The 26,468-nt window shown below is 40.4% G+C and overlaps 2 protein-coding genes across 2 annotated transcripts in view; both read left to right on the forward strand.

Annotated features, from left to right (window-relative positions):
- LOC109956285 (protein kinase C delta type-like) overlaps positions 1 to 10,270 on the forward strand; it is a 24,214-nt gene extending 13,944 nt beyond the window's left edge. The window contains exons 4-17 of the mRNA XM_020593272.1: positions 558 to 726; positions 1,723 to 1,754; positions 1,859 to 1,944; positions 2,385 to 2,514; positions 2,666 to 2,766; positions 2,910 to 2,994; positions 3,216 to 3,325; positions 7,112 to 7,285; positions 7,507 to 7,598; positions 7,738 to 7,800; positions 7,953 to 8,091; positions 8,399 to 8,587; positions 8,771 to 8,899; positions 9,037 to 10,270. Of these exons, the coding sequence (XP_020448928.1) occupies positions 558 to 726; positions 1,723 to 1,754; positions 1,859 to 1,944; positions 2,385 to 2,514; positions 2,666 to 2,766; positions 2,910 to 2,994; positions 3,216 to 3,325; positions 7,112 to 7,285; positions 7,507 to 7,598; positions 7,738 to 7,800; positions 7,953 to 8,091; positions 8,399 to 8,587; positions 8,771 to 8,899; positions 9,037 to 9,195 (1,658 nt within the window). The 3' untranslated portion in view covers positions 9,196 to 10,270. The remainder of the gene's footprint in view (positions 1 to 557; positions 727 to 1,722; positions 1,755 to 1,858; positions 1,945 to 2,384; positions 2,515 to 2,665; positions 2,767 to 2,909; positions 2,995 to 3,215; positions 3,326 to 7,111; positions 7,286 to 7,506; positions 7,599 to 7,737; positions 7,801 to 7,952; positions 8,092 to 8,398; positions 8,588 to 8,770; positions 8,900 to 9,036) is intronic.
- A 1,799-nt stretch (positions 10,271 to 12,069) lies between these two features.
- Positions 12,070 to 26,468, forward strand: part of sfmbt1 (Scm like with four mbt domains 1) — a 17,116-nt gene continuing 2,717 nt past the window's right edge. Inside the window, exons 1-18 of the mRNA XM_020593269.1 lie at positions 12,070 to 12,332; positions 16,516 to 16,573; positions 16,667 to 16,761; positions 17,151 to 17,394; positions 18,135 to 18,223; positions 18,889 to 19,141; positions 20,373 to 20,470; positions 20,645 to 20,746; positions 21,038 to 21,197; positions 21,370 to 21,452; positions 22,571 to 22,697; positions 23,781 to 23,894; positions 24,037 to 24,079; positions 24,179 to 24,246; positions 24,354 to 24,499; positions 24,975 to 25,084; positions 25,494 to 25,669; positions 26,376 to 26,461. Of these exons, the coding sequence (XP_020448925.1) occupies positions 16,549 to 16,573; positions 16,667 to 16,761; positions 17,151 to 17,394; positions 18,135 to 18,223; positions 18,889 to 19,141; positions 20,373 to 20,470; positions 20,645 to 20,746; positions 21,038 to 21,197; positions 21,370 to 21,452; positions 22,571 to 22,697; positions 23,781 to 23,894; positions 24,037 to 24,079; positions 24,179 to 24,246; positions 24,354 to 24,499; positions 24,975 to 25,084; positions 25,494 to 25,669; positions 26,376 to 26,461 (2,019 nt within the window). The 5' untranslated portion in view covers positions 12,070 to 12,332; positions 16,516 to 16,548. The remainder of the gene's footprint in view (positions 12,333 to 16,515; positions 16,574 to 16,666; positions 16,762 to 17,150; positions 17,395 to 18,134; positions 18,224 to 18,888; positions 19,142 to 20,372; positions 20,471 to 20,644; positions 20,747 to 21,037; positions 21,198 to 21,369; positions 21,453 to 22,570; positions 22,698 to 23,780; positions 23,895 to 24,036; positions 24,080 to 24,178; positions 24,247 to 24,353; positions 24,500 to 24,974; positions 25,085 to 25,493; positions 25,670 to 26,375; positions 26,462 to 26,468) is intronic.

Consider the following 26,468-nt stretch of genomic DNA (forward strand, 5'->3'; position numbering starts at 1 on the left):
ACATAAACGTGTTAATAGAATGGCAGAGAGGAAACAAGTTTATCTCCCTCATTACTCTTCCCACTTTTTCCTATTAATTGTTTTTAAAGTTACCCCTTTTTGATTTGTCCCACTTTCTCACCCTCCCTTCCATCCACCCAACTCTCCTTATCTCTTTCAGAGTTTCTGCCACCTTTATTTACCTCTCTCACACCTCTGTTGCTGTTTTTGCTGGGTGACTCTTGGCCCCGCCTCATTGACTTGCGTCAGCCAGAGCCACTGATCCAAGAGGGCATTTTTCTGTTTACCCTCCATTTACCAAAAGTGTGATGTCATTTAAAGAACATCATGAAGCTAATCAGATAGATTATAATAGCAAACGGTGGGTATTATACTGTATAATTTAAAAAGACTCCCACTTCACTGTATTCCTGATAATGTTTTATTTGCTTTTGAAAATCAATAGAAAAGTGGATTTAGAGAACAGTTCCCTGTAAAGCTGTTTATCATACAAGTTTGCCTGATACTCTTCTGTAAATATACATTTGTTTGATCTGTAAATTGATCTCTTTCCTCAGCGGCTTCTAAGCCATCAGTAAAGGCTTGTCCTGAGGACGGAGTCATGACCCTCAAGAGGAGGAGAGGAGCTTTCAGGCAACCCAAGGTTCACTTAATCAAGAACCATGAGTTCACTGCCACCTTCTTCGGCCAACCCACCTTTTGCTCGGTGTGCAGGGAGTTTGTCTGGTGAGATGCCAGCTTCTGCCTTTGCTGTGTGACATCTGTCACCACTATACCACTGTTATGGTTTTATACTTTAGCTGCTAAAGTCATCAAATACTTCTTTCATTTTGCTCTTCAGTGTGTTTGAATTCCAGGAACTAACTATGGTGGTAATTTAAAATTAAGAAATCCTGCTTTGTTGGAGCATGTCTCATCCATAGGAAGCTAATTTGCTGGTCTGCTTGTTTTTCTATGTTATTATTGCAAGTCAGCATTTTGTTTTAATTAAGATGCCACTGGCACAGTTTTAATAATTTCAGTTGTGCCTTCCCCTACTGTATATTCTCTGGGTGCCAAACGGGACAAAAACATCACTTGTCCAATAGCAGAAGTCCAGTTCCCAAGGGTGTTTCTCAAAAGACCAATTAGTAGAGGTTCTAGTTTTCTAAATGGGGGATGTCTTGGGGGGTTAGTAATGGTAGAAACAACAGCCGATCTCCTATTGTGACACCGAGTCACTGTCTAGGGAAATTCTACAGGGATACTGTGTTGTGTTCCAACTATGTCAGCAGGTGTGAGCCAAGCTCTTCCCCTTTGTCCAAAACTACAGCATTATCTATTCCTTTAGAAAGAGGCAAGGAGAAATCTGAGGGGGTTTTGCCTGTTTTATTCTCTTGAACTAAGATGTGAAAGATAACTTCCAGTTACTTTGATAACAAATGTCAAACCCCTGAGTCTCTCATGCTTGTTTCTTTCTTTTTTATATTTGCATAATACTCTGGATAAAGATTTGCAGACAGTACAGATGTAGTTTGGTAACTGTTGTGTAAAGGGGGCAGTAAACCTTTACTTTTATGCTGCTAATTATCTGCATGCTAGCTATAGTACATCATTGTTATAACTGCAGTCTAGTTAAAGAAAGTATAGCACTCTAATATCAGCAGTCATAGTGGCGTAGTTATAGAAAAAAGTTTTTATGTCACACTTTACATCACACATTTAATTTCTTTTTTCATGTAGGGGACTCAACAAGCAAGGTTACAAGTGCAGACGTGAGTGTTTGGTGTTTGTTCAACTGCTGTCGCCATTTCTGTCACATTTAATCCTTTTGTATTCTCCACAATTCACACAATATTTGGTCATTTATTTCACCCAGAATGCAATGCCGCAATCCACAAGAGATGCATTGAAAAAATCATTGGCAGGTGCACCGGAACAGCTGAAAACAGTCGTGAAACTATGGTGAGCAAAGTTAATGTTCTCAAACATGAATGCCAATCATCACCTTAGACCTGATCTTCACCTACATTTTGGTTTACAGTGTTAGTCTGTTGTTCCTTTTTGTAGTGATGGTTTAATAACGACTTTGTATTCTCTCCTGCTTTATTTTATGACTTACTGTATGTTTAATGCGTTGTTATGAAGTAGTCTATTAATCAATATGCTTTTTCTTACACAAAATATTATGGCATGTTTTTCACGATTTAAGGCTCTAATTCTTTAGCATTTATTACAGTGTACAGATCAGCAAATTCAATATGTGGACATATGGAGATGTGTGTTTAAGTAGTGGCAGGGGTTTTTTCCCCTGCCACTAAAAAGCAACAAAACCCAGCAAAGCCTACTGTATAATCAATCAGATAGCAGCTTTTGGTTGATTTAATGGATTTATGTGTTTGTAGTTCCAGAAAGAGCGTTTCAAGATTGATATGCCTCATCGCTTCAAGTCCTATAACTACAAGAGCCCCACGTTCTGTGACCACTGTGGCAGTCTGCTGTGGGGTCTATACAAACAGGGCCTTAAATGTGAAGGTGAACCCACTGTGTTCATTGTTTGTGTAATGTGATTGGCACAACTCCTACGTATATCTGCCCTTCTCCTGCATTGTCTCATACCTCCTGACATTTTTCTCTTTGGTCCCCTTTCTCCATTTGATTAACCATCCTTTGCACCTCTGAGCAGACTGCGCCATGAACGTACACAGTTACTGTCAGGCAAAAGTGGCCAATCTGTGTGGAATCAACCAGAAATTACTGGCCGAGGCTCTGTCACAAGTCACCCAGGTTTGCACAGTAAAAACAGCTTATTTTAATTTGTTCAGACATTTCATTCCAGTCAGTGTTAAAAATAATAATAATAATAATAATAATGACATATTAGTGTTTGTGGATGTACAGAGTGAAGAATATACATTTTACCTCTCTAGAAATCTTCGAAGAAGTTGGATAACTCCAATGCAGCAGATATTGGGATCTACCAAGATGTCAGAAGTGCAACAGCAGACCCTGGTGGTAAGATATGTTCAATGTAGCACACTGGAAGACACAGTTGTTGGATTTAACTCAGGTTTTATCTCTAAAGGTAAAGTAGGTGTGGTACTGTCGCTGATAGTCTGTTTAACTCAACTTATGTTCTCAAGTCTTTAATCGTTGTATGAGTTTACATGCATCTTTGCATTTCAGTTTGCATATATATTTACGTATTTATGTGTATTCAAATGTGTATTTTACAGCAGGTAACAATAGTGAGGCACGTGAGGCCACATCTGCAGCTCCTCGGGTACACCTCACATTGAACCATCTGGTGTTCCACAAAGTGCTGGGCAAAGGCAGCTTTGGCAAGGTATGGCTCATGGTCCCTGTCTTTAAATCTTGTCCTAAATAGGAAATGATGTATAGACACAAAAGTTAAAGATGCTGTAAACTCAAAACATTGCAAGAACTTGTTTCTGCCAATGATGTTTACACATATGTTGTAAAAAAAAATTTAAATAAACATTCATTCTGACAATGTGAACATGTTGGCTTTGTAGATGAACATAAACTAACAAATCTAAACATGAAAAGAGACAGCAAGAGGTCCAGATGCATTTCAAACCTGCATGTTTTGTATTTTAAGCAGTTTGGAAACATAAAAGGTGACATTTACTGAGGGAAAAAAAATGTGTGAGGATGTTTGTAAAAGATGAAAGCTGAATTCTAATATGAGAAACCTCTGAGGGGCATGTCTTTCATAGTCTGATTCTTATCATATAATCATCTGATAGTGTACATCAAAGTCTGTCACTCTCCTTCCTTGTTTTATAATGTATTGCCGCCTCAGCTGTAGCCTCATTTTTGATAAACTAGGCTAGAGAAACCTTACTAGATCAATACATCCCCCACTACCTGTTAAATTACTTCGCCCACATTCAGTTTGGAGCAGGAGATGGTTTTCAGATGAGAAAAGGGCTTTGTGATTCATCCATCACTATCAATGCCAGGCAGCATTTAAGAAAACCATACAGCCTATGAGGATTGATCTATTTGAAGAAAGCAGAGAAGCAGAGTACAGGAGGCTCCTTTATGTACAAGACCATTGTAACCAGTACGAGAAGAAGCAGTGGTGCCAGCAGCCAGAATCCTGTGCGTACATTTATTTAATTGATTTTTGCTCAGTTTTTACATTACTGGCTTCTGGCAGTCATTGCACGATCAACATATACTATAGTATACAAGTACAGTATACAAGAAAAAGTGTGTGAACCTTTTGGAATTTCATGGTTTTCTGCATTAATTTGTCATAAAATGTGATCTGATACTGACGAATATAATGTGCCTAATATAACAACACAAAAAAAATCAGATCTTTCATGTCTTTATTGAGAACAACCATAAAACCATAAAAACCTCATAGTGCTAGTGGAAAAAGTATATGAACCCTTGAGCTAATGACCTCAAAACTTAATTGGATTCAGGTGTTAGTATACCTGGAGTCTTGTTAAGAAAATGAGTTTGGAGGTGTGGACTAGAGCTGCTTTGACTGATGAAAACCACTTAAACCTTTTGAGTTTGCTCCACACAAGAAGAATATGCTTATGTGAGCCATGCCTCACCAAAAAGAGTTTTCAGAGGATCTATGATCAAGAATAGTTGATTTACATAAAGCTGGAAAGGTTTATAAAGTGATTTCAAAGATGTTAGAAATTCACCAGTCTACAGTTAGGCAAACGATCTACAAATGGAGACACTTTGGGACTGTGGCTACTCTACCAAGAAGTGGGTGCCCAGTCAAAATGACCCCAAGAGCACAACGAAGACTCATCAGTGAGGTAAAGAAACAACCCAGAGTGACAGCCAAAGATTTGAAGGCATCATTGGAACTGGATAGCATCTTTGTTCATGAGTCTACAGTACATAGGAAGTTTGCAAAAGAGCAAATTGACACTCCACAGCGGTATTGGCAAAATGTTTTATGGACTGATGAAACTAAGAGTGAACTATTTGGAAAGAACACGCAGCACTACATCTGGCGTAAAAAGGACACTGATTATCATGATGAAAACATCCCAACCGTAAAGTATGGTTAAGGAAACATCATGATTTGGGCCTGCTTTGCGGCATCAGGGCCTGGCAGCTTGCAATCATTGAGGGGAAGATGAATTCCTAAGTGTACCAAAAAAATTCTTCAGGATAATGTGAGAATGTCTGTACATCAGCTGAAACTCTGTAGATGTTGGGTGATGCAACAGGACAATGACTCAAAACACCAGAGCAAGTCCACAACAGAATGGCTTCAGAAAAACAAAATCTGCCTTTTGGAGTGGCCAAGTCAGAGCCCAGACCTCAACCCAATAGAGATGCTATGGAATGACTTGAAGAGAACCATACACCGGAAATGCCCAAAGAATATGACGGCACTAAAGCAGTTCTGCAGGAAGAATGGGCTAAAATTCCTCCTGAACAATGTGCAGGTCTGATCCACAGCTACAGGAAGCGCCTGGTTGAGGTTATTGCTGCCAGGGGGGGGTCAACCAATTCCAAGGGTTCACTGCCATTTTGAATGTTGAATGAGTGTCTTCAATAAAGGCATGAAAGATCAGAATGTTTTTTGTGTTGTTTTTGTAGGCACATTATATTCATCAGTACCCTTGACTTAGATGAAGATCAGATCACATTTTATGACAAATTAATGCAGAAAACCATGAAATTCCAAAAGGTTCATGTACGTTTTCTTGCCACTGTATATATACATAAATATAGTTTCAAATACAGTATATGGCCCAAAGAGCTATCTAATATGGTATCACACACTGATTTTTACCTGCTATCAATAATGCCTGTAACATCACCAGAACATGTGCAGGCTATTTTTTATTTATCGTGGCTCATAAGCTACATTCATGTGTTACTGTTTTTTGTGTGGATTTAAGTGTCTGAGCTGCAATTCTTGAGGACCGGCTCGAGTGCAGCCCCTAAAGGCAACACTGGTCATCATGTGGAAATGCTGAATGAGCTACGAAGGTGTTGGGTCATTCACACCGAGCTGTGCAGGGCTCATGCTATAACAACAAAATACAGCATGCCATAATAACAAGAACATACTGTATGTCAACATGAAAGTTCTCATGTTTTAATGTGAAAATATCTTGAAAAAACAAGAAAAGTGTCTTGTTATAATAAGATACTACTGTACTTTTTTTCTCATGGTAGTAGCAGTATTCTGCCATAAGTGGTTCTTATGCATGTTAAGAAATACAGTATAATCCTGCCAGTGCTCCTGGGATGAAATACTCAAATTGTTTACTTAAGTAAAAGTATTATTATGTACATATATTTTTATATTGAATTGTTTAATATTCATGGTCTTTTTGTCTACTGTAGCAATGAGATTTCTCCCTGGGAGATTAATACATTTCTATGTACAGTATCTATCTAAAAGGTAGCAATACCACAATGGGAAAATACTCTGTTACAAGTAAACGCCCTGCATTCAAAATGTTATTTAAGTGAAAGTAAAGTATTAGCATCACAATATACCTGAAGTGCCAAAAGTAAAAGTCCTCATCATACAGAATAGCACATTTTACAGGAATGTGTATTATATTATTAGATAAATATGGATGCATCATTGCGTACATCACATTTAATGTTGCAGCTGGTAAAGGTGGAGCTAATTTTAACTGCCATATATGTTTATTATATGATGTACTGCTGGATACTGTAGCTTGTGAATTTCCCTCTGAGGATCATAAAGTCTGATAATTATATTGTATTCTGAAAAGTAACTAGAAACTAAAGTTGTTCAATAAATTAGTGAAGTAAAAAGTATAATATTTGCCTCAAATGTAGTGGAATCGAAGGATTAAATAGCAGAAAATATAAAAATACTCAAGTAAAGTACAGATATCTCAGTTGTAATTGAGTAAATGTACTTGGTTACTTTGCACCACTGGTTGTACCCTGGTGGCAATGCATTCTCCATCCAGTGTTCTCACTGAGATACTGTATGTTGAGACTGAGCATGTAAAACAGCTAAAGAAGTAGAACAGATAACTTCCTTTAGAGTTTGATTTTCTGTGATTGTACTCCATGAAAACTGCTGTGATGACACTGAAGAAGTACTCACTAAATGACTCTGACATCCCAGGTGCTGCTGGCAGAGCTGAAGGGCAAGGGTCAGTACTTTGCCGTGAAGGTTCTGAAAAAGGATGTAGTTCTCATGGACGATGATGTGGACTGCACTATGGTGGAGAAACGAGTCCTGTCCCTCGCCTGGGAGAACCCCTACCTCACACAGCTCTACTCTACATTCCAGTCTAAAGTAGGCACACACATACTGAACATGTATGCTAGTAAAAGCTTACAAAGCATGCTCCCAGTTAGAGAATCAACCCACAGAGATTAAGAATAACAGTTCCCAGTTGTTGATAAAAACCCATGCTAACAGCCCCCTTTATCTGAATCCATTCTTTCTCTCACACACACATTCTTCATGTCTCATTTATCTGCAAAAGTGAGCTGAGTAATGTGCTGTTTACACAGGAGCACCTCTTCTTTGTAATGGAGTACTTGAATGGCGGCGACTTGATGTTCCACATCCAAGACAAAGGCCGCTTCGATCTCAATAGAGCTGTGTGAGTAGAAAGGGATACCATGTAAACAACTATAAGTGTGACAGCAGTTGTCATATTCTACAATGGAAGATATGTAACTTTAGCTCTTCATAAGAGTAGAACTGCGTTTAACAGTTGTTTTGCACATTTCAACCTTCAGATTCTATGCTGCTGAGATAATAGTGGGACTGCAGTTCCTCCACTCAAGAGGAATTATCTACAGGTAAGTCCCATGAGCCACTATGCACTGATGTCTGCTGTCCTTTCAGTCAACTGCAACACTGTAGACTGGAAACGACTGCAGTACTTCTAGCAGAATACATAGTTGCAGAACAGTTTCTACAGTGTTTGTATTTCTTTCTGTGTTATCCACAGAGATCTGAAGCTGGACAATGTGATGCTGAACAAGGATGGACACATAAAGATCGCAGACTTTGGCATGTGTAAAGAGAACGTGTTTGGAGAGGCCAGAGCCACAACATTTTGTGGGACACCAGACTATATTGCACCAGAGGTTAGTTTCAGGGCCTGGCTGATAGCACACTTTGTAGTTTCATACACTACCTTTCCTTCAAAATCTTTAAAGCATATTTGTATTATTCTGCCATTTTTTAAAAACTCGAATCACCTGACTCAACTAGCCAAGCAATAATTTTTTTTGTTCCACAGTATATATGGCCCCTAGTGCCTATTAGGAGACACTGTAATGTCCAGTGATAACACTAAGCCGGGGCTGTTCACTTGGCTCCTAACATGCCTGGTTGTCTTCATTGTCCTCACTTACTTATGATATACCTTGTTAAATTGTCTCTTTTTTTCAGATCCTGCTGGGACAGAAGTACACCTTCTCAGTGGACTGGTGGTCTTTTGGTGTGCTGGTGTATGAGATGCTGATTGGCCAGTCTCCCTTCCAAGGTGATGACGAGGATGAACTGTTTGAATCCATTAAGTCAGACACTCCTCATTACCCTCGGTGGATCACTAAGGAGGCCAAGAACCTGCTTGAAAAGGTGAATAATTAATGTTATTAGGCGCACTTTGTCCCATACGTGCTAACATAGCACTTGCATTATACACGATTTGGTGTCATAGGTGTCATTTGGTGTCGTCTTTTTCATGCTCTAGTGTTAAAGGGAGTTGTTTTTATTGTTGTTTCTGTAAATGACATTGGTTGTCTCTTGTCATTATTTCAGTTGTTCGAACGAGATCCCACCCGCAGGTTGGGGGTGGTGGGAGACATCCGTGCACACCCATTCTTCAAAGCCATGAACTGGCCAGCACTAGAGCAGAGAGAAGTGGAGCCCCCTTTCAAGCCCAAAGTGGTATGAGCCTGTGATTTTTTTTTTTCTTTTTTTAGTAATTCATTTGTGTATATAATTGCATTCCCCTAGGATTACATTTTTATCAGTATGCTTTGCTCCAATTAATCTAACTGGCATCCCTGACCTGCCCCACACAGAAATCAGCCAGTGACTGCAGCAACTTTGACCGAGAGTTCTTGAGTGAGAAGCCACGGCTCTCCCATGGTGACAAAAACCTCATTGACTCCATGGACCAGGCCGCGTTTGCTGGATTTTCCTTTGTCAACCCAAAACTGGAACAGATGATAAGTAAATGAAGAGACAAAATGAACATGATCCTAGGTCAGCACTTAAAAATAGGTTTTTGTCCTATTCTCTTTATCTTCATAAGGTCTAACTTCAACTGGATGGATAAAAGGAACATAAAAAGATTTGAGCTTGACTGTGACTTTTGCGTTTTTTTTTTATCAGAGAATGAAATAAGAAAATACCAGGATGCCTGCTGGTGTCTAAAGCAGTAACCTGGTATCAGCTGTCACACTGTAATATGAAAGAATATAAAGCTCCAGGAAATTAAGGGAGATTATTAAGAAGCCAATGTAACCATAATCAATGCCAGTGATTTCTTTGGTTGACATAACTCTTTGTGATCACACTGAATCTGTACGAATCATTCACTGTACTGTATATTGAAATTTCAATTCATAGGCAAAATGGCACCCTTATTTAGTTAAACAGATATATACACCCAGCATCACACATGCAATACCAGAGTTCAGTGGCACATACAGGATTCATGCTCTCAATTTGTGCCAGGACATCCAGTCTGTGTGTGCTTATGTGTTACCACATGTATACAGGTTTTCATTGATGGAAATGGTGCTGCTCTACTCTAAACTATGCTGTTTTTGAATGAACCCTTGGTTGATCCAGGCATAGAAGAATTCTACTATAATGGCGGGAGAGACCTTGAGGTGGTTGTGGAGGTGAATAGTTTCCCCCTCTCTGACTTTTCTGTCCTAAGAAAGTCTTGAGTCTTGAGATGATCTATTTTTTTAAATTTAGGACATATTTCAACATAGTTGTCTACAAAATGCAAACAATTGTTAAATACTTTTCTGGGCTGTCATCAGACTTACTGGAAAGAACTGCAGCAATGATATGATATGTATGGTACATATAAATGTACTATACCGGTACATTTATATGTGTTGAAGAATGTTATTTTGCATTGTAGGGAGGAGCATTTCCCTGTAGACATGGGTTTTTGAAGTATGTTATGTTACTTGAATGTAGGAATTTTTACAATTTAAAAAATTGTGCTGTATATGCAACATTAATATGTATGTCGCTATGAGCTGTCTGTGAATTGGGGTGTACTTTTTTACTCTTCTCATCTTTTACATAGATTATAAATAAATATACTATAAACTCATGTTACTGGTTGTCCAGATGAATTCATTTTGCATTTCACTTACATTTATTGTAGACTTGTGTCACAAGGCTTCATAAGGTCCTACTGTAAAAAACCCACATACCAAATTCAATAGTAATCACTGTGTTCCTGTTGTGACTGTGTTGTTCCTGTTGTTTCCTGGTTGTTGCCGGTTTGCAACAATTGTTTATTATATTCTTCCTTTGCCTTCATCTTACACCATCGATGCTTCTGCAGTACCTCATCCGAGAACATGAGAATTCCTGTGTAAGGCCAGCAGAACTTTCCCAAGTGCCACAGGGATTTTGACAATATGAGAGGAGGACCTGTCAGGCCTTACTGGCATCTAGCGGTCAGGTGGTCACTTCTCTTGTTAAAAGGTTGACAACAGGCGATGAGTCATTCCTGCAGTTCGCACGGCTTATGACCTGTCCTCGTCCTCTGTCCCCAGCACTAATCCACCGTCTGCTGCAGGATGTGGACACTGACCAAATACCAAACATGAAGCAAAGCACAGCAATCTGCACTGAGAGATAAAGTATGAGCCTGTGAGCAAAACACCCTTTATGCAAAACACCCTTAAGCCCAATGCAACAATAAAGTTGAAGACCCTTTAAAAATAAAATGACCATAAACAATTGTCAGGCTGCATGATGCAAAAAGCGAAAGAAGGTTTACTTGTGAGTTGTGATTATTTACTAAACCCATTTTTCTAATACTGATTTTATATTCTAGTCTGAAAGCTTTGCGGAGAGAGCACCTCTACACTTAAATAAAATGACTGAATGGATTTCGGAGTGAATGCCTGCCCCCTTTTGATTTATTCATGTCTCTATGGTTGTTTCGTCTATTCGTTGAAGATCCGATCGCTTTTCTGTAGCCAACATTCATTGGACCTTTGCCATCTTAACGAACGTAAAACGCATTTTTATTTCTTTTGTTAAAATAGGCATCCAAAAGGTTGGTCTGTTGGAAGATTATCTGAGGCAGTAGCCCATATATGGTCCAAGTGAGCGGCAGACAACGGATTAGGCTTCAAGACTCATAGAAACGCCTTTCCAAACGAGAAACACACTAAATTAATGGAGAAAGCAAATAGTAAATACAGAACAGATGGACTTTGAGAATTGCATACACAATGTTAGCGCATATTTCCAGCAGTTTCACCCGTTGTCTCCCCATCAAAACCCGACTTGAGATCCTTTTGCAGCAGAAGTATCAGCAATGACACATAGAATTCTTATCCAGTCACTGGGTGTTAATGTGATTTATTTAAAAGTAGTGGTTCATTCTTTGTTCATAGCGCATCGTGGGGTATTAATTTATAGCCTACTTAAAAATGACTACATTGAAGGGACATTAAGCAACTCGAGGTCATATTCAATAACACAATGTATAGACAACTTCATTATAAAACGAACTGATTTTTCGTGGCAAAAAACCCACTGCACTTATCGAAAGTGGGTCGATTATATGTGCAATTAATTCCAGCTCAGCCGTTAACTAAGTGTTGATTCCGCGGGGGATAAAAGCCTGTAACGACGAATCAGGCTCGCCCTTCCTGTTTATAAGATTTAATGCAGACAAAAGCCAGTCTGTTTTTTCTTTTCTATTGTGTGTGGGTTACAGATTTTAGTCTTGATCCTGGTGGTTTGATATTTTATTGTGTGTGTGTGTGAAGATGGAAGTCAGTGTGATGCAGCCGGACTCAGAGGCATATAGGCGGCAGAACATGCGCAGTGGCCATTTGTGCCATATTGGAATGAGGTCGTGAACGAGAACTGCGTCAAGCTCGCGAGACTCTGCTAGAACAATACCGGAAGTAGAGGGATTTTATTATCAACACAAAAAGCTCCGCTGTTGCTTGGACGACACTTGTAACGCCAGCTCTTGCAACCATTTTATTGTGAAACATTTAACTGGGACTCCCGGTTTTTACTCGCGGTGATTAACATTAGTGCGAGCGAGCAGGCGGAGAGGAACGGCATCTAAAAACCGACTTGGAAAAACTACTTAGCGGTAAGAGGCGTATTTTGCGACTAAATATTCAAATACTCCGTGTAGTTTGTTACAAATTCCTAGCGGTGTTTTGTATTGTAGTGCCGCGTTCGTCTTTTTTCCCGTCTCTCAAAAAGACGAGTCGGGTTCGGTGGAGTGTAAGCGCCCTTATTGCTCGTCAGCCTGCTCTTATTGCTCAAGCTGTGACGTTCAGTAACTTGACTCGGACACAGGCGATTTTACCATGTGTACAGTGAATCCCACACGGCCGTTATGCATTTAGGACCGCATGTTTATTCAATAGGCAGCCGTTTAATCATCCCCTTAATCGGTATGCGTCCTGTTCTCCTCAGAGTGAAAGTTAGACCATCGGCTTTATAGTCTCTTTGCGGAGCCATTGCGTTAATGGCCCATCTCGGTTTCTGAATGCTGCGGTTCGTCTGTACACACAGTGCAATCTTAAGCTAGTTACAGTTCAAGAGCATTGTGTGGAATTTTCCAGTGATTTATCCTTGAATAACTCAGTATATTTATAGTGTCGAAATCTTACATAATGAAGGTTGCACGACCTCAGTCGATGTGTTTCAGTGTAGCTCTCGCAAAACGGGCTGCATAAACTATTTTGTTTATAACATCATGCTATTCCTTTAAAAATGACTTTAGGGACTGATAAACAGGAGGGCGCTCAGTAGCTTCTCATTTTGTAGTCATCTTCTACACTGATTTAATAGCAACCCATTTTTCCTGTGGCTCTTAACTTCCCCATTGTGCAACTTGAGTGATCCGCTGGCAGCAGTGCTCCCGTTGACGTGCCGCTATGCAAATGGAAAGAACAGCATTATTGCAACTAAATGGAGCAATAGGATGAAACAGCTTTGTTATTTATGCATGCAAATGTGGATTTTTCATTTCAGCATCCCGTTTGGTTTCAAGCTACGGCAGGATGGGCAGAGCTTGGTGGACTGCTCTCCTCTGAGCAGCCCTGCTCTGATCTGTTGAGCTTTAGTGCAACCATTTGTTAACAAGCATAACGTCCATACTAATGCTTTTGGGCTATTTAAAGTTATTCACATCACATAGGCAGATTTAAGGTATCCTGGAAACCTGAAATTTGCTTCTCAGCCATATTATATTTTCAAGACTGACTTGGAGTTTTAACCTACTTCACTTTCATTTACCAGCATTTTTAAGGATAATTTCACCCAAAATGCAACCCCCTTACATGTTCTGGTTTGTGTAGTGCCAGTGGTCCATTCAACCAGCTGGCTGAAACATCTGTCCGTTAGAGTTCGGCCACCGCTTCAAATCATTGAAGGTTAATGAATTTTCACCAATGGCGATTACACTGCTGAACATATATCTTAGAAAATGTTATCAGCAGCATCTGTTCCAATCAGGATAAACAACGGACTTTAAACATTTTTCATTGGAACTCTTTCTTCAAAAGATATTCCAATAAAAACTGTTCATCGAGAACTATTGATTATTTAGAAGTCAGTGAGCTTTATAGTGCTAATAATAAATATCATATCATGTTGATTCACAGTATTGGAACAGCTGAAATAATATCAAGAACAACAAATCAGTGCTTTTCTGAAAATAGGTTTGCATATATTAAAGTGTGGACACTAAGAGTAGGACAGTTTTCTGCTACATTACAGCTTATAATGTAAAGCCATCTACTGGTGATCAGCAATAGTGTTAGGGGAAATGTTTCAACAGCCGATTTAATTGTATTGAATGCTAAATGACGAACACTGGGTGTGTGACCGTGTATGTTATCAGATTGCATTTCCCGCCAGGGACCTCAGAGGTTCAGGCAGGCTTGTTTAGAAATGCTCAACCACATGCTAAGTGCTGATGAGAATATGATTCAGTAAGTGCTCATAAAGAGGCTGTAGTGTGGATCTCAGTTGTTTGTGTTTGTGTGTGTGTGTGTGCTTGTTTGTTTGCGTGGGTGTGCGCACACTTTGCCCTTTCTGTCTTAGGTTCAGTCAGTCTCGGGTGGTGCAGAAATATTCAGGCAGACAACTGCTAGCTCAGGGTCACACAGACCATTAACTATACGGAACAGAGGAAGTTGATTTTCTTCCTGTGCTGTTTGACTAACTTAAGTGCTGCAGAAAACCCCCAGCTTCAACAGTCGCACGAGTTAGAGCAGATACTGAAAGCATTCTTTATAAACTTCTAAAGATAGTTGTCAGAAATGTTGCAGTCAGTACGCTATGCCACTCAGAGGTATTACTCAAACACAGACACTATGTTATGCATTGGAGAAGTAAGCTTGTTCAAGTTGTATCAAAAGCAATCACAACCAGAAAAATGCTGAAACATTTAGCACAGAATACAATCCCAGGAACTCATAGGTAGAAATATCAGAAGTAGAAACAGAATCCACTTTTTCAATGAATTCATAAATGGCCTCATATATAAATATCAGGTCTCTTAACTTTAGGCCTGTATTTCTATTTGTGTCCCCAGTGCTTTCTTCCACCCTTATGTTAGGATCATGACCCCCGGGGACAATGAGGCCCTCTGGTGTGTATGTGTCTGTCAGAGGGAGGGGGAGAAAGACAGAGAGTCTGGGGCAGGATTGTGGGGTGAAAAGCGGTGCTGATCCCGGTGAAGCGCGGGGGTCGCGGTGGCAGTCCGGTGGTCATGAGGGGGTGGTTTCTGATGGCGGCTCTGGTTTTAATAGAGACGTCAAGACGTGACAAAGACGAGCCTGACAGGCCGGCTCAATGGATCTCCCATGACAGAGCAGCTATCTTACACTGCCGTCACGCCCAGCTCTCCCTTCTTTCTCACTCATGTCATCTCTCTTGTTGTATTAACTTATTTCATCTGCTTTTCACAATGCCATGGGTCAGTTTGATGTGTCAAAGCTTGATGTGTGTCCACATTTATGTCAAGGCCCTGTTTGAAACTCAATTGTAAACAGTTAAGGTTTTAAAAATATTCTCCCAAATAAGTTTCATAAGTAGAGGTCAGACTGGATGAGATTAGCATGGTTTAATATTTCTGGAGATCACATACTGTACCATCTGGTGTGTTACTTAGGTGGTAGACTGTGCAGGCCCAGTGAATGGCAAACGTGCAGCATGGAATTTGTGATTTTTATTCACTGTTTCTCCAGTTTTGTACTGATTGAGTTCAGGACCAGATAGAAGCACTTTAACTTACCCAAAGGTTTAGTATTTTAACAGCTCAATCATACCCAGCAGTCCTTGATTGTGGAACAACAGAGGAATTCAAACAAAGGCACATTCATGTCATTTTTTTGCCTTTATAAAGCAAGGTTTTCAAATTACTGCTGCCAAATTTAGTTTTTTTTTGCATAAGGTGACCTTAAGCTGTTGTATTACCTGATAGCTTGTGCCATGATTGCTGTTATATTCATTTGTTTGAATCAGTGTTGTAGTGAAGTCTCAAGTCTCCAGTGTTTGAGTCTGAGTCAAGCCTGAATCACCAAAGAAAAGTCCGAGTTGAGTCTGAGTCGAGTCCCTGTTATGCGAGTTGAAGTCATCAAGGTCTGCATTAAACACAAGTGACACAGCTCTCACCATTTTAAAAAGAGTTCACTTGCTGTGTGACACAGTACCCAAACAAATACACACACACACACACACTGCTGGATTTGATGGGAGTGTGCTGGACACAGTATGGTGCAGGCAAACAGGTTTTAATATCAATATGTTATGCCAAATTAATCCATATAACAAAAGGGAAAAAATTCAGCCTTTGTCTTGAACTTCTGAGTCCGAATGCAGTCACTGCTCAAGTCCAAGTCGAATCACAAGTCCTGAAAAACAGAACTCGAGTCAGACTCTCAAGTCTGAGTCCTCGACTTGAGTACTACAACACTGGTTTAACACTTCTGATATTTTAATTACAAGTGGCTGATGCATTGTTTGCAGATAGATGCTCATGTATCTTATCTTAAACGGTGTATGTAGGTCTGGACGCCAGCTAGAGTTAAGTCTTGATCATGGTTTCTAGCTCCATGCGTAATTTTTTGCTGATGCAGTTGTTGAAAACTGTAGGCAGCTCAATTTACTGAGTAATTTGCAGACATTACTACGAGGACAGTGGCTCACTGCAGTTTCATTTTCATGTTTTTTTCCCTGTGTCACCAGAGTTTTGGACCAGTGCTCATTCATTTACTCTCACTGCATAATAATCCTCCTCCTCTGTTCCTCCTCAGAGCTCCTTGTCTCAGCCTTGAGGAGGCACCAGCATGAGTCAGGAGTCACTGGAGTCTGGTAAGGATGACTTTGTGGACAGCTGCAGAAAAGGAGGAAGGTAAAATGCTGGAAAGCAGATTGGAAAAGAGAAATGGATTTTGTGTATTCCAGATGGAGACTCTGCTCAGGATGTATGTGACTTCAACTGGGATGACTACCTGGAGGAGTCTGGAACCGTGTCTGTGCCCCATCACGCCTTCAAACATGTAGGTGTTGGCAGCATTCACAGCTCACGCACACCTGTGGATGGCTATTCATTATTACTAACTAAGCTTAGGGGTGTAAAGTGCTTACTAAGTTTCAGGTAACTGCTAGTTAGTTTCACTCTGTTAAATCTGAAAGCATGACTCAAATGTATGGAATGCTTCAGCAAGTAGCAATGTCTAAGAAACAGTTGTAGCTGCATCCAGCCATAAAGAATTAACAGCATAAACTCAGAAGACATGTAGTATCCCCTGTTGTAACAAAGCAGTTTTAACACATGCACAGTACCAAGTAGGTTTGTTGTGTAACCAGCTGCAAATGAGGGTCAACTACAAGTGCACAACTGAAGTTAATGATCCCATGCATCTCTGGTCTTGTGCCCATGTCTCAGGTGGATCAGGGCCTGCAGACGGGCCTTACTCCAGGCATGAAGCTGGAGGTGTGTTTACGTTCAGAGGCCGACAGCCCTTACTGGGTGGCTAACATCATCACCACATGTGGCCAGTTGCTGCTGCTGCGCTACGAGGGGTACCAGGATGACCGGCATGCTGACTTCTGGTGTGACATCATGACGGCAGACCTCCACCCGCTGGGCTGGAGCCGGCAGCATGGCAAGATCATGAGAGCACCTGAAGGTGAGGCATAGCAGGGGTTGGCATGTTTTTTTTTTTTTTTTTTTTTTTTTTTTTTTAGCTGTGAGAAGTGTTGTTTAAACTGTAAACCACCTGTTCATTTATTCATTTGAAAGGTTGCATTGTGCCTTTGCTGTTGATTTGAGTGCTCAAAAAAAAAAAAAAGGCTGACATCAACCATGAGCAGTTTTTTTTCTGAGAGCTTCAAGGATAGGTGTTTGGTGGATGGACAGTTTTCTGTACCGTGCATGTGTTGTCAAAACGCTGTTTTATGGTGGAACTCAACTAAGTAATAACATTTTGTTCATATCTAGGAGCAGTTGGTATTTCTGATCTTCTGATATGCAGCTGCCACAGTTGCCCACAGGTGAAACGCTTGGGGTTCCCTTCTGATGCGCTAGTTTGATTTCAAATTGTTCTGTTTGGAAAGAAGGCACAAGCTTCACAGTTTGTGATGCTAAATGCTGAAGGAATCTCACTGACATATCAGAGCAACTGAAATACTTGTTTTGACAGTTCAGAAGGTGGTAGCTGCAAATGACAATTAGATGACCCAGATGCAAGTTGATGACAGCATGAAAGTCCTATGATACAATCTGTTATGTATGATGATTTCCTGTAGGTTTTCTTATCCTACAGCCGATGGTGTGATTCAGGATGACTGAGTGTGAAAAGTCAGAGCAGGGTGTGTGGTATCCTGAGTCCAGCTGGTTGTTCAGCTGTCTATATATGATCCACCTCAGGTGTACGTGAGAAGCACCAGCACTGGGAGGTTCTGCTGGAAAAGGCCCTGGCTGAAGAGTGCAGCGTGCCTGCCAACCTGCTGGAATTGGTAAGGCAGGGGATGGGAGCAGCTGTCCTTCTCAGAAACAACTCATGCCCAGGGTGGGGCATTAGCTTTTGTTTATCTCTCTCTGTGCCAAGAACACTCTCCTCCTTCAGTAGTGATTTAAAACTTTGACAACTTTCAAAACACATAAAGTAGACAACTGAGTTTTTCAAAATATAGTCAGACCTTCCTCGTTATTGGTTAAGTGGGGAAGTGAGTTCAGTAAATCCTACTGACAAAAGAAGGTGATCAGAATAATGGACAGTGATTCTGCAGTCTTCAAACACAAACATGCTGTACAGTCATTTTTTTTGCTTTGCTGTTGTTTTCTACTAATGTTTTTATTGTCTTAATAAATCTCCAATGCCCATTTTGAAAATGTAAAAAGGCCAAAAACTTGTCCTTTGGAATGAATGACATTGTCCTTTTGTTTACAGCACCAAGGTTTGCTGCTGAAAGCAAATTTGCTGTAGGAACAACCTGTGAAATTCTTTTGTGCCATTAGTTAACTTTCAGTGACTGTGCCTCAGTTCTGCCACTTAGTCATGCAGCACATTTTCTCCCAGTACAAATTCTTGCCTTGCCTAGGTTTGTGTTCATTTATGTTTGTGTAAGTGTGTGTGCTATCAGCCTCTCATTTATCGCCCCTCACTGCCACCCCCCTGCAGCCCCAGCGTGGTAGAGACCCAGTGGAGCTCCTGTGCATGGGCAGCTATGTGGAGCTCCAGGACAACATTGACCCGGGGCTGGCCTGGGCTGCTGAGGTGAAGGAGAACGTCGGGGGGAGGCTGAAGCTGCGCCTGGTAGGCACCGAGGGCCTCCCAGACACACCTGCAACCCTGTGGCTCTTTTACCTCCACCCACGCCTCCACCCACCTGGCTGGGCCAAAGAGCACAGCTGCACCCTCAGGCCTCCATCAGGTCAGTGGCACTGGTCAGGTTTTATATTTAGAAACAAAAGGAAACATGATTTCTATGTTTCTAGATCTCCTACCAAAACAAGTAAGAATTTCTGATGGAAGGGCACAAGAAAGATCCACACGGCTGTCATGGACTGGATGCATGTCATTTTAGATTTATAAAAATTCACTGCATCACATCTCATGTGTAGTCACAAATATAGTAAGAAACCAAACATCTCAGGTTTATTCCGACTTGCTCAATTAGATCCATCATTTTTTAAAATTTGTTGCATTGTGTCACTTATATTAGTATTTCCCAATACAAGTACATAATGATGAGTTACAAGAGACCGAATGTGATGATGTCCTACTGGTAACCTGAGGACCACTGTCATGCAGTAGATAAACCAGATGGGCACAGTTTTAACCCTGAAAGTCACATTGGGTTTTCTAAATGTTGTATATTTGAATGAATAAGATTATTCACAAACAATAAGTAATAAGATTATTCACAAACAATAAGTAATACATGGAAAAACGTCCTTCAGTGAAACTACATTTTTGAGTGCATGGTCAGGGGCCACCTGCAGTGCCTTCAAGGACCACCAGGAGGCCAGGAACCAGCGGTAGGAAATGCCTTGCACTAGACCTTGAAATTGATTTTCCATGCAGGATTAGCTAGATCATTGTTTTCAGGGCCACAATCTGTTAATACTCCTCCAATGAATAAAGTTTGATAATGCAAGATGTAAGAAGCATCAGATGCCGCATCTCTCTCCCGACACAACTGGCCTTTGTTTGATTGAAGCTTTTATCTCAACTTATTTTTTTTTCATACTTGAATACTGTGCTTTTGCAAGATAAGTGAGAAGTAAACCAGATTTTTAAATCTTTGTCTTTTTATATTGTATTTTATTCTTTCATAAAGTAATGGGGAATAATAACTGAACATTAGCCTTATTTATTTTGCCCTTCACTTGTCACTTGGAACCTAGTGTCATGTGATAATAAGTGCTGTGGCTGCAAAAATCTTGCTTTTTTTGCTTGTTTAATTAATTGTGTGGTCATTTTGGATGGGGTAGATCAAACAACCTAACATTCAGATATAAATCCAGGCGCATAGGGTGTAGAGTAGAGAGTAAAAGTCAGTCAAGTGTGCATTTTGATCAATATCTCCTTGATAACCAAGTGGTATCCCAGTCAGGTTTTGCTCTTCAGCAGCTGATTTGTGTGTATTTGCTTTGTTTCAGATCTGTTGGCGCTGCGGACTGAGGATGAGTGGGAGGAGGTGAAACAGAGGATCAGTGACCTGCCTCAGGATGAAGCTCTGACTGCAGAGTTCAGTAAGGTACTGCACCTGTGCTCTTATTTGTCCTTCCTGATGCAAACATTTTTTTTCTGCTTGTTAAGATTTGATAATTATGCATTTAGCAAAAGGCTGTGATGTTCCTCTTCAAACTGGGTGCTCAAACATTTCTAATAAAAATGACTATGTACTGCATGTGTGTGTTGTGTGGTTTAGGATCAACCTACCATTGCTGCTCATTGTTTCAAGAAAGGGATGAAGCTGGAGGCTGTTGACCCTGCTGCTCCTATTTCCATCAGACCTGCCACTGTCGCCAAGGTAACAGACTTTCTCTGCTGTACTGCAATGTTTTTTTCTCCTGTTTGTTGTTATTGGACTTAGTTGTTTGTACCTTTTATCTCAACCTGTTCATTTGCAGCTAGGACGTTCTCACCCCACATGCTTCAGTGTGGCTCAAACGCTATGTGTTTGAATTCAAAACTAGCCCAACATATCATCCTGACATCAATTTGACACAGTCTTTAGTGTGATTCAGATGGTGAAAACATGACAGCTGTAAAATAAGCCTGTGTGGAAGTGTCTCAAAATGTCATGCCCTCTTTTTTTCAGGTGTTCAATGAGCAGTACTTCCTGGTGACCATGGATGATCTTTGTGGTATTGAGGAGTCAGAGGCTACAGGGCGGTCCTTTCTGTGCCACAGAGACAGTCCTGGGATCTTCCCTGCTCAGTGGAGCCTTAAAAATGGGCTCCCTCTGAGCCCCCCACCAGGTCTGTTCTGTCAAATGTTGACCCTTTTTATAACCACTTGCTTAATCAGTTATCAGTGAAATCAGAAGTAAAAAATGACTTTGCTCTCTTTGTCTTTGTTTTTTATGTGCATTCCCATTTGCCTTTGCTTCTCTCTTTATGTCAATTCCTCCTTTTATTTCAACATGGACAGGATACCAGGGTCCAGACTTTGACTGGGCAGATTACCTGAAACAGTGTGAGGCAGAGGCTGCTCCTCAGCATTGTTTCCCAACTGTAAGTCAACCTTTGTTTTAGGCTTAAGTGTGAAGAGTTATCCCGTCCCAGCAACAGATGCCGAAGCTCAGAATTCTGGCTAGACTCACACCTGTAACATAGGCTGTACAGTGCAAAAGAGGCAATGCAAGACGAGCCCAAATGACAACTAAATGTGACTGTTTTTACATTAGCGAGGTCCGCATTAGATACCGTATAAGCCATAATGTAATGAGCGTGCATGAGTTAATTTAATTTTCAATTCCCATAAGCAACCTGTCACAGCTTAAAGCCTCCTTCTCATTACTTGGGTTGCATTATCCAAGCAGCAATGTAGACTAATAAAGAGATTTTTTTAATGAAACAAAATAAATCCTTTATAGTTTATTGGTTCAGCTTATGTGTGTGTGATGTAATGTAATGGGCAGATAATTCACAATTTAAAAGAAGAGACAAAATTGACAACTTCCTCTGAAAGAAGCATGGCAGCCTTTACATTTTGCCACCTACCACGTGCTGCTTCTTGTGTAAACAGCCTAATAGGCTGAAAATCACTGGGTTCTGTGCAACAAGAGATCACGACTCATGTCAAGAAACAGGTTGAGCATGGTTAGTGCTGTAATATGTCATTTTTCTACAGCAGATTATTCACAGCCTTGTAGTTTTACATTCCTTCTATGCAGGAAGACAGATTTTACAGTAACACCAAGTCAAAATGTGGGAAAAAGACTCGGCCCACTTGACTGACAGATTGATCAAATGCCAGTGATGAGGCCGTGTCTTCACAGTGTGGTGGGTTCTAAACAGCTGGCATGCTATGACCTTTCGCCCTTTCACTAAAGAATCAGAATGAATCAGACTAGGCTTTATTGTCATTGCACATGGGAGTACAATGAAAGAACAGGTACTCAACAACAGTGCACCATAAAACTTTAGAGTACAATAAATATACAATTTACAATTTAAAAAGAAAAAAAGAATACACGATGTAAGTATAAACAATAGAAAAAAGAAAATAGAAATGTACAGACTGAATATGAGCTGATTTCATATTGGACAGAAATCAGACAACACACAAACATCCTCTGCTGTGAAATAGCTCTCACAAGAGTTTGTTTCCCACTCTGTTTACCTACCAGGAACAGTGTGACCACAGCTTCAAAGAGGCCATGAAACTGGAGGCTGTCAACCCCCTGTCACCTGAGAACATTCACGTGGCAACTGTCGCCAGGGTCAAAGGGCAGTATCTTTGGCTCACCTTGGAAGGTGAGATGGGATACTGAAGCGATGTTTTTAAAATTAATTATCATCATCATCATCAACTTTATTTATATAGCACATTTAACACAGCAACAGCTGACCAAAGTGCTTAACACAAAACACAATAATAAAACAAAATTACAATGAAACAACCACCCATCATCTGAGTATTATTTCTGCGCAGCCCCATAGCACACTGACGACCATGACACATAGTGCATTAACCTGTGTGGATCAATTCTGAATTTCCTAGCTTGTAATTTAGTGGCTGTGGGAGACATTGATTATAGTAAATCACACTAGTTCATACACAAGATCACTGCTTTGAAGATTATACAGTCTCTTAGAGAGGCAGAAATGTGTCACACTCCTCAGACACCATATTTTAACATTCTGCTACATTTCAAACACCCAGAAACTCTTTACCAGGGCTTTGATTAGACTTAAAAGAGGGGTTAGTAGGAGGAGCATTCAGAAACCAGATTTGCAGTGTAATTTTGTTGACAACATTTATCTCTTTGAGTAAGAAACTGACTAGGAGATTGGTTTTTGGGGCCTTCTGGGTGTGTAAATATAGTTAAATTACAGAAATTGAAGTGAACATTGACAGAATTTTGGAAATATCCTTATAAAGTTCATTTTTAAATTAGCTTTAACATGTTATTTGGTGTTTTCACTGATGGACATGTGAGTAGAAGAAAATCATTTGAAGCATTGTGTGACATTTTTTATGGGACATTTTGTTTATACACTGCAGATACAACATGGGCATTTATAAAATGTAAATGGGTTATCTTTGCACTAGTAAAAGACTGTGATATGTGTGATACAGTAGATACTTGCATTCATGCAAAAAGTAAATTTAGAACCTGCATGTTTTATCTTTGTTGTAAAAGGTACTTACTATATATCTCTGATTAGTTTTTGTCTTAAACACAACATGCCATCGAGTTATAAGAAGTAGTGCCACTTCTAGTTGCTCTAGCAGAATTTTGCATCCACACCAGTGTAGGAATGTAGCATGTGATATTCTTAATGCTGCTCACTGCACTGGCAGTGGTTTTCTAATGATGCTGTGTTTGTGTCCAGGACTGAAGCAGCCCGTGCCAGAGCTGATAGTTCATGTGGACTCTCTCGACATCTTCCCTGTCAGCTGGTGTGAGACAAACGGCTATCCGCTTGTCTACCCATTCAAGCCCTCAGGTATACAGCAAACTCTTAAGGTCTTTAGATCTCTGCTTTACTGTTACAACAAGCATAATACAATTTTTTAACCCCGCCCTCCAAATGAGTGACATAATCTAAAGTATGACAGTGCACACATTTATCTTCCCTTGTATTTCAGTTGAGAAAGAGAGAAAGATTGCTGTGGTGCAGCCAGAAAAACAGTGAGTATGAGAGGAGGGTTGAGGTATTGATTGATTTGTTTTAAATGGATTAAATCCAGCAGCTTTTCAACATTTGACTCAGTTTCTCTCTCTTTACAGCAGAACTTCACCTAAGTCTTCATCACCAGACATGGTTAAGCAGCAGATGGCCAGCCATTCAGAGACAGGTGAGTGATATGTCTCAGATCTTATTGTAAGGTCCCATGTAACATATTTTTTGGCTGTCTGTGTAGTGTATCATTGTTCCATCACATGTATCTCATTTTGTGAACAGGTGCTGGGCAGAGCAACGGTAAATACTGCTGTCCTAAGATCTACTTCAACCACCGCTGTTTCTCAGGGCCTTACCTCAACAAGGGACGCATTGCAGAACTGCCTCAGTTCATCGGCCCTGGAAACTGTGTCCTTGTGCTCAAAGAGGTGAGGAGGCGATTTTAGCTGTTTTCCATATGAATAACACAAAAGAAATCCTTCAACACAAACATGATGGTTGACGGTGGTGGGTCCAGCATTTTTTTTTTTTTGCCACGCGAACAGTGTGCAGCATGGGAGGCAGTGTGGGAAACACTAATGCACATGTGCAGTGGGCTGTACAATGCAGAAGCAAACCTGGAAGCCACAAAACTTTTTTTGAATCAGTTTTTCTAATCCACAACACAGGTGGGGGTTGAAGAGCCAAAATATCTGGATAACCTTAGCTGGCATTAGAAAATCCAGGATTGCTCATTTGATCTCGGATCCATTTAGCGATATACTAAGAACACCAACCTGGTCTCAGAATTAATATGGTGACTTTGTTTATAATGCTACAGATAGCACCATTAACAAATAAAAGACCTAACCCTTGAACCTACAGATAAACTAAAAGTGATTTCTCTGCATGTCTTGTATCCAGGTATTGACACTGCTGATAAACTCAGCATACAAGCCCAGCCGTGTGCTGAGAGAGCTGCAGCTGGACCAGGAGAGCCGCTGGCAAGGCCATGGAGAGACACTCAAAGCCAAGTGAGGGGAAACACCAGTTAATCCTCAGTTTGAAATTCTCTGCTCTTTAGAAACCTGCAGGAACAGTACAAGTGTTCACAGCTGGCCTATTGTAGGACACAAGCAGGATTAAAAATATGCTTGAATACACAAGTGGAAATAAATATCTGCACACTGGAAACATGCTCCTGATACTACATTAATGCAGTGATTTATCCAACAGCATAAGAAAGTTCTTGCTGGTTGTTGCAACCTTGTTAGATCACACATGAATATAACAGGGGCTCAGATGCGTGGTAAGAGTCAGATACATTTTTTCTGTGTTTTTGAAAGCTGCCCATCATTTATTTAACCTGGTATTCTGTAGAAGTATGAAAAATTACTTTCACAGCTTGTTCACTTTCCAAAATTGGTTTTCCTCAAATATCAGGTACAAAGGAAAGAGTTACCGGGCCACTGTGGAAATCGTTCGCACTGCAGACCGTGTAGCAGACTTCTGCAGGAAGACCTGCATCAAGTTAGAATGCTGCCCGAACCTGTTTGGACCTCGCATGGTTCTGGAGCGCTGCTCAGAGAACTGCTCTGTCCTGACCAAGACCAAATATAGTAGGTGGTTTACAGAACTACCTTTAAATGATTTATCAGATAATCGGTGAAGACAAGAACATGTCAGTGGTTTACAAGTCTGGATACTTGCTTTTCAATTGTGGCCTTAATTCTAAACATTATTCAAGCTTGCCCTCATTTAGCACAAACTCGTGAATTTCTGCTTTTTCAGAAACCTTGAGTTCTTTTCATTTGTGTTCATAGAAATGATCAATGAGTATATAAAAGCTTCTTTAGTGAATACAGAAAATGAGAGTGATAGAACTTGTAATTTAAAAACTGCAATTACAAAGCTTCCACAGGCATTGAAGAAGCAGTTAGTCTTTGCAGAAAATAAGGGTCCGAATTGGTTTCTTTTATCTTCTCCTGAACTGCGTGTGTCACCACAGAGTTGCAGCTTTGTTTACTGAAGCTGCACCACCATGTTGAGGTTTGGAAACTGATGCGATCTGATAGCGACAGACAAATTACTCTTTTGTCTCATACAGTATGCATTCATGTCAGTCCAGACACCACATTGTCTCCACTAAACCACTTTACCAGCTTATTTATCAGTGCTTTTCTGTTAAGAAATTATCAAAAATAGAAGCATTAGTCTCTTTGATCACTTGGTTACAATTGCAAAATTTCTATCTATCCCAGTGACATTAAAATCCTTCAGATATGCCAAATGCAGCATTATACAGTAAGTCTGTCTTGTCACCAGCATATTACTATGGAAAGAAGAAGAGTAAACGGGTTGGTCGTCCACCCGGGGGCCACTCCAACCTGGAGGGAGGAGTAAAGAGAAGAGGGAGGA

The sequence above is a fragment of the Monopterus albus genome, unplaced genomic scaffold, assembly GCF_001952655.1.
Source record: "Monopterus albus unplaced genomic scaffold, M_albus_1.0 scaffold18.1, whole genome shotgun sequence".
NCBI classification, from domain to species: Eukaryota; Metazoa; Chordata; class Actinopteri; order Synbranchiformes; family Synbranchidae; genus Monopterus; species Monopterus albus.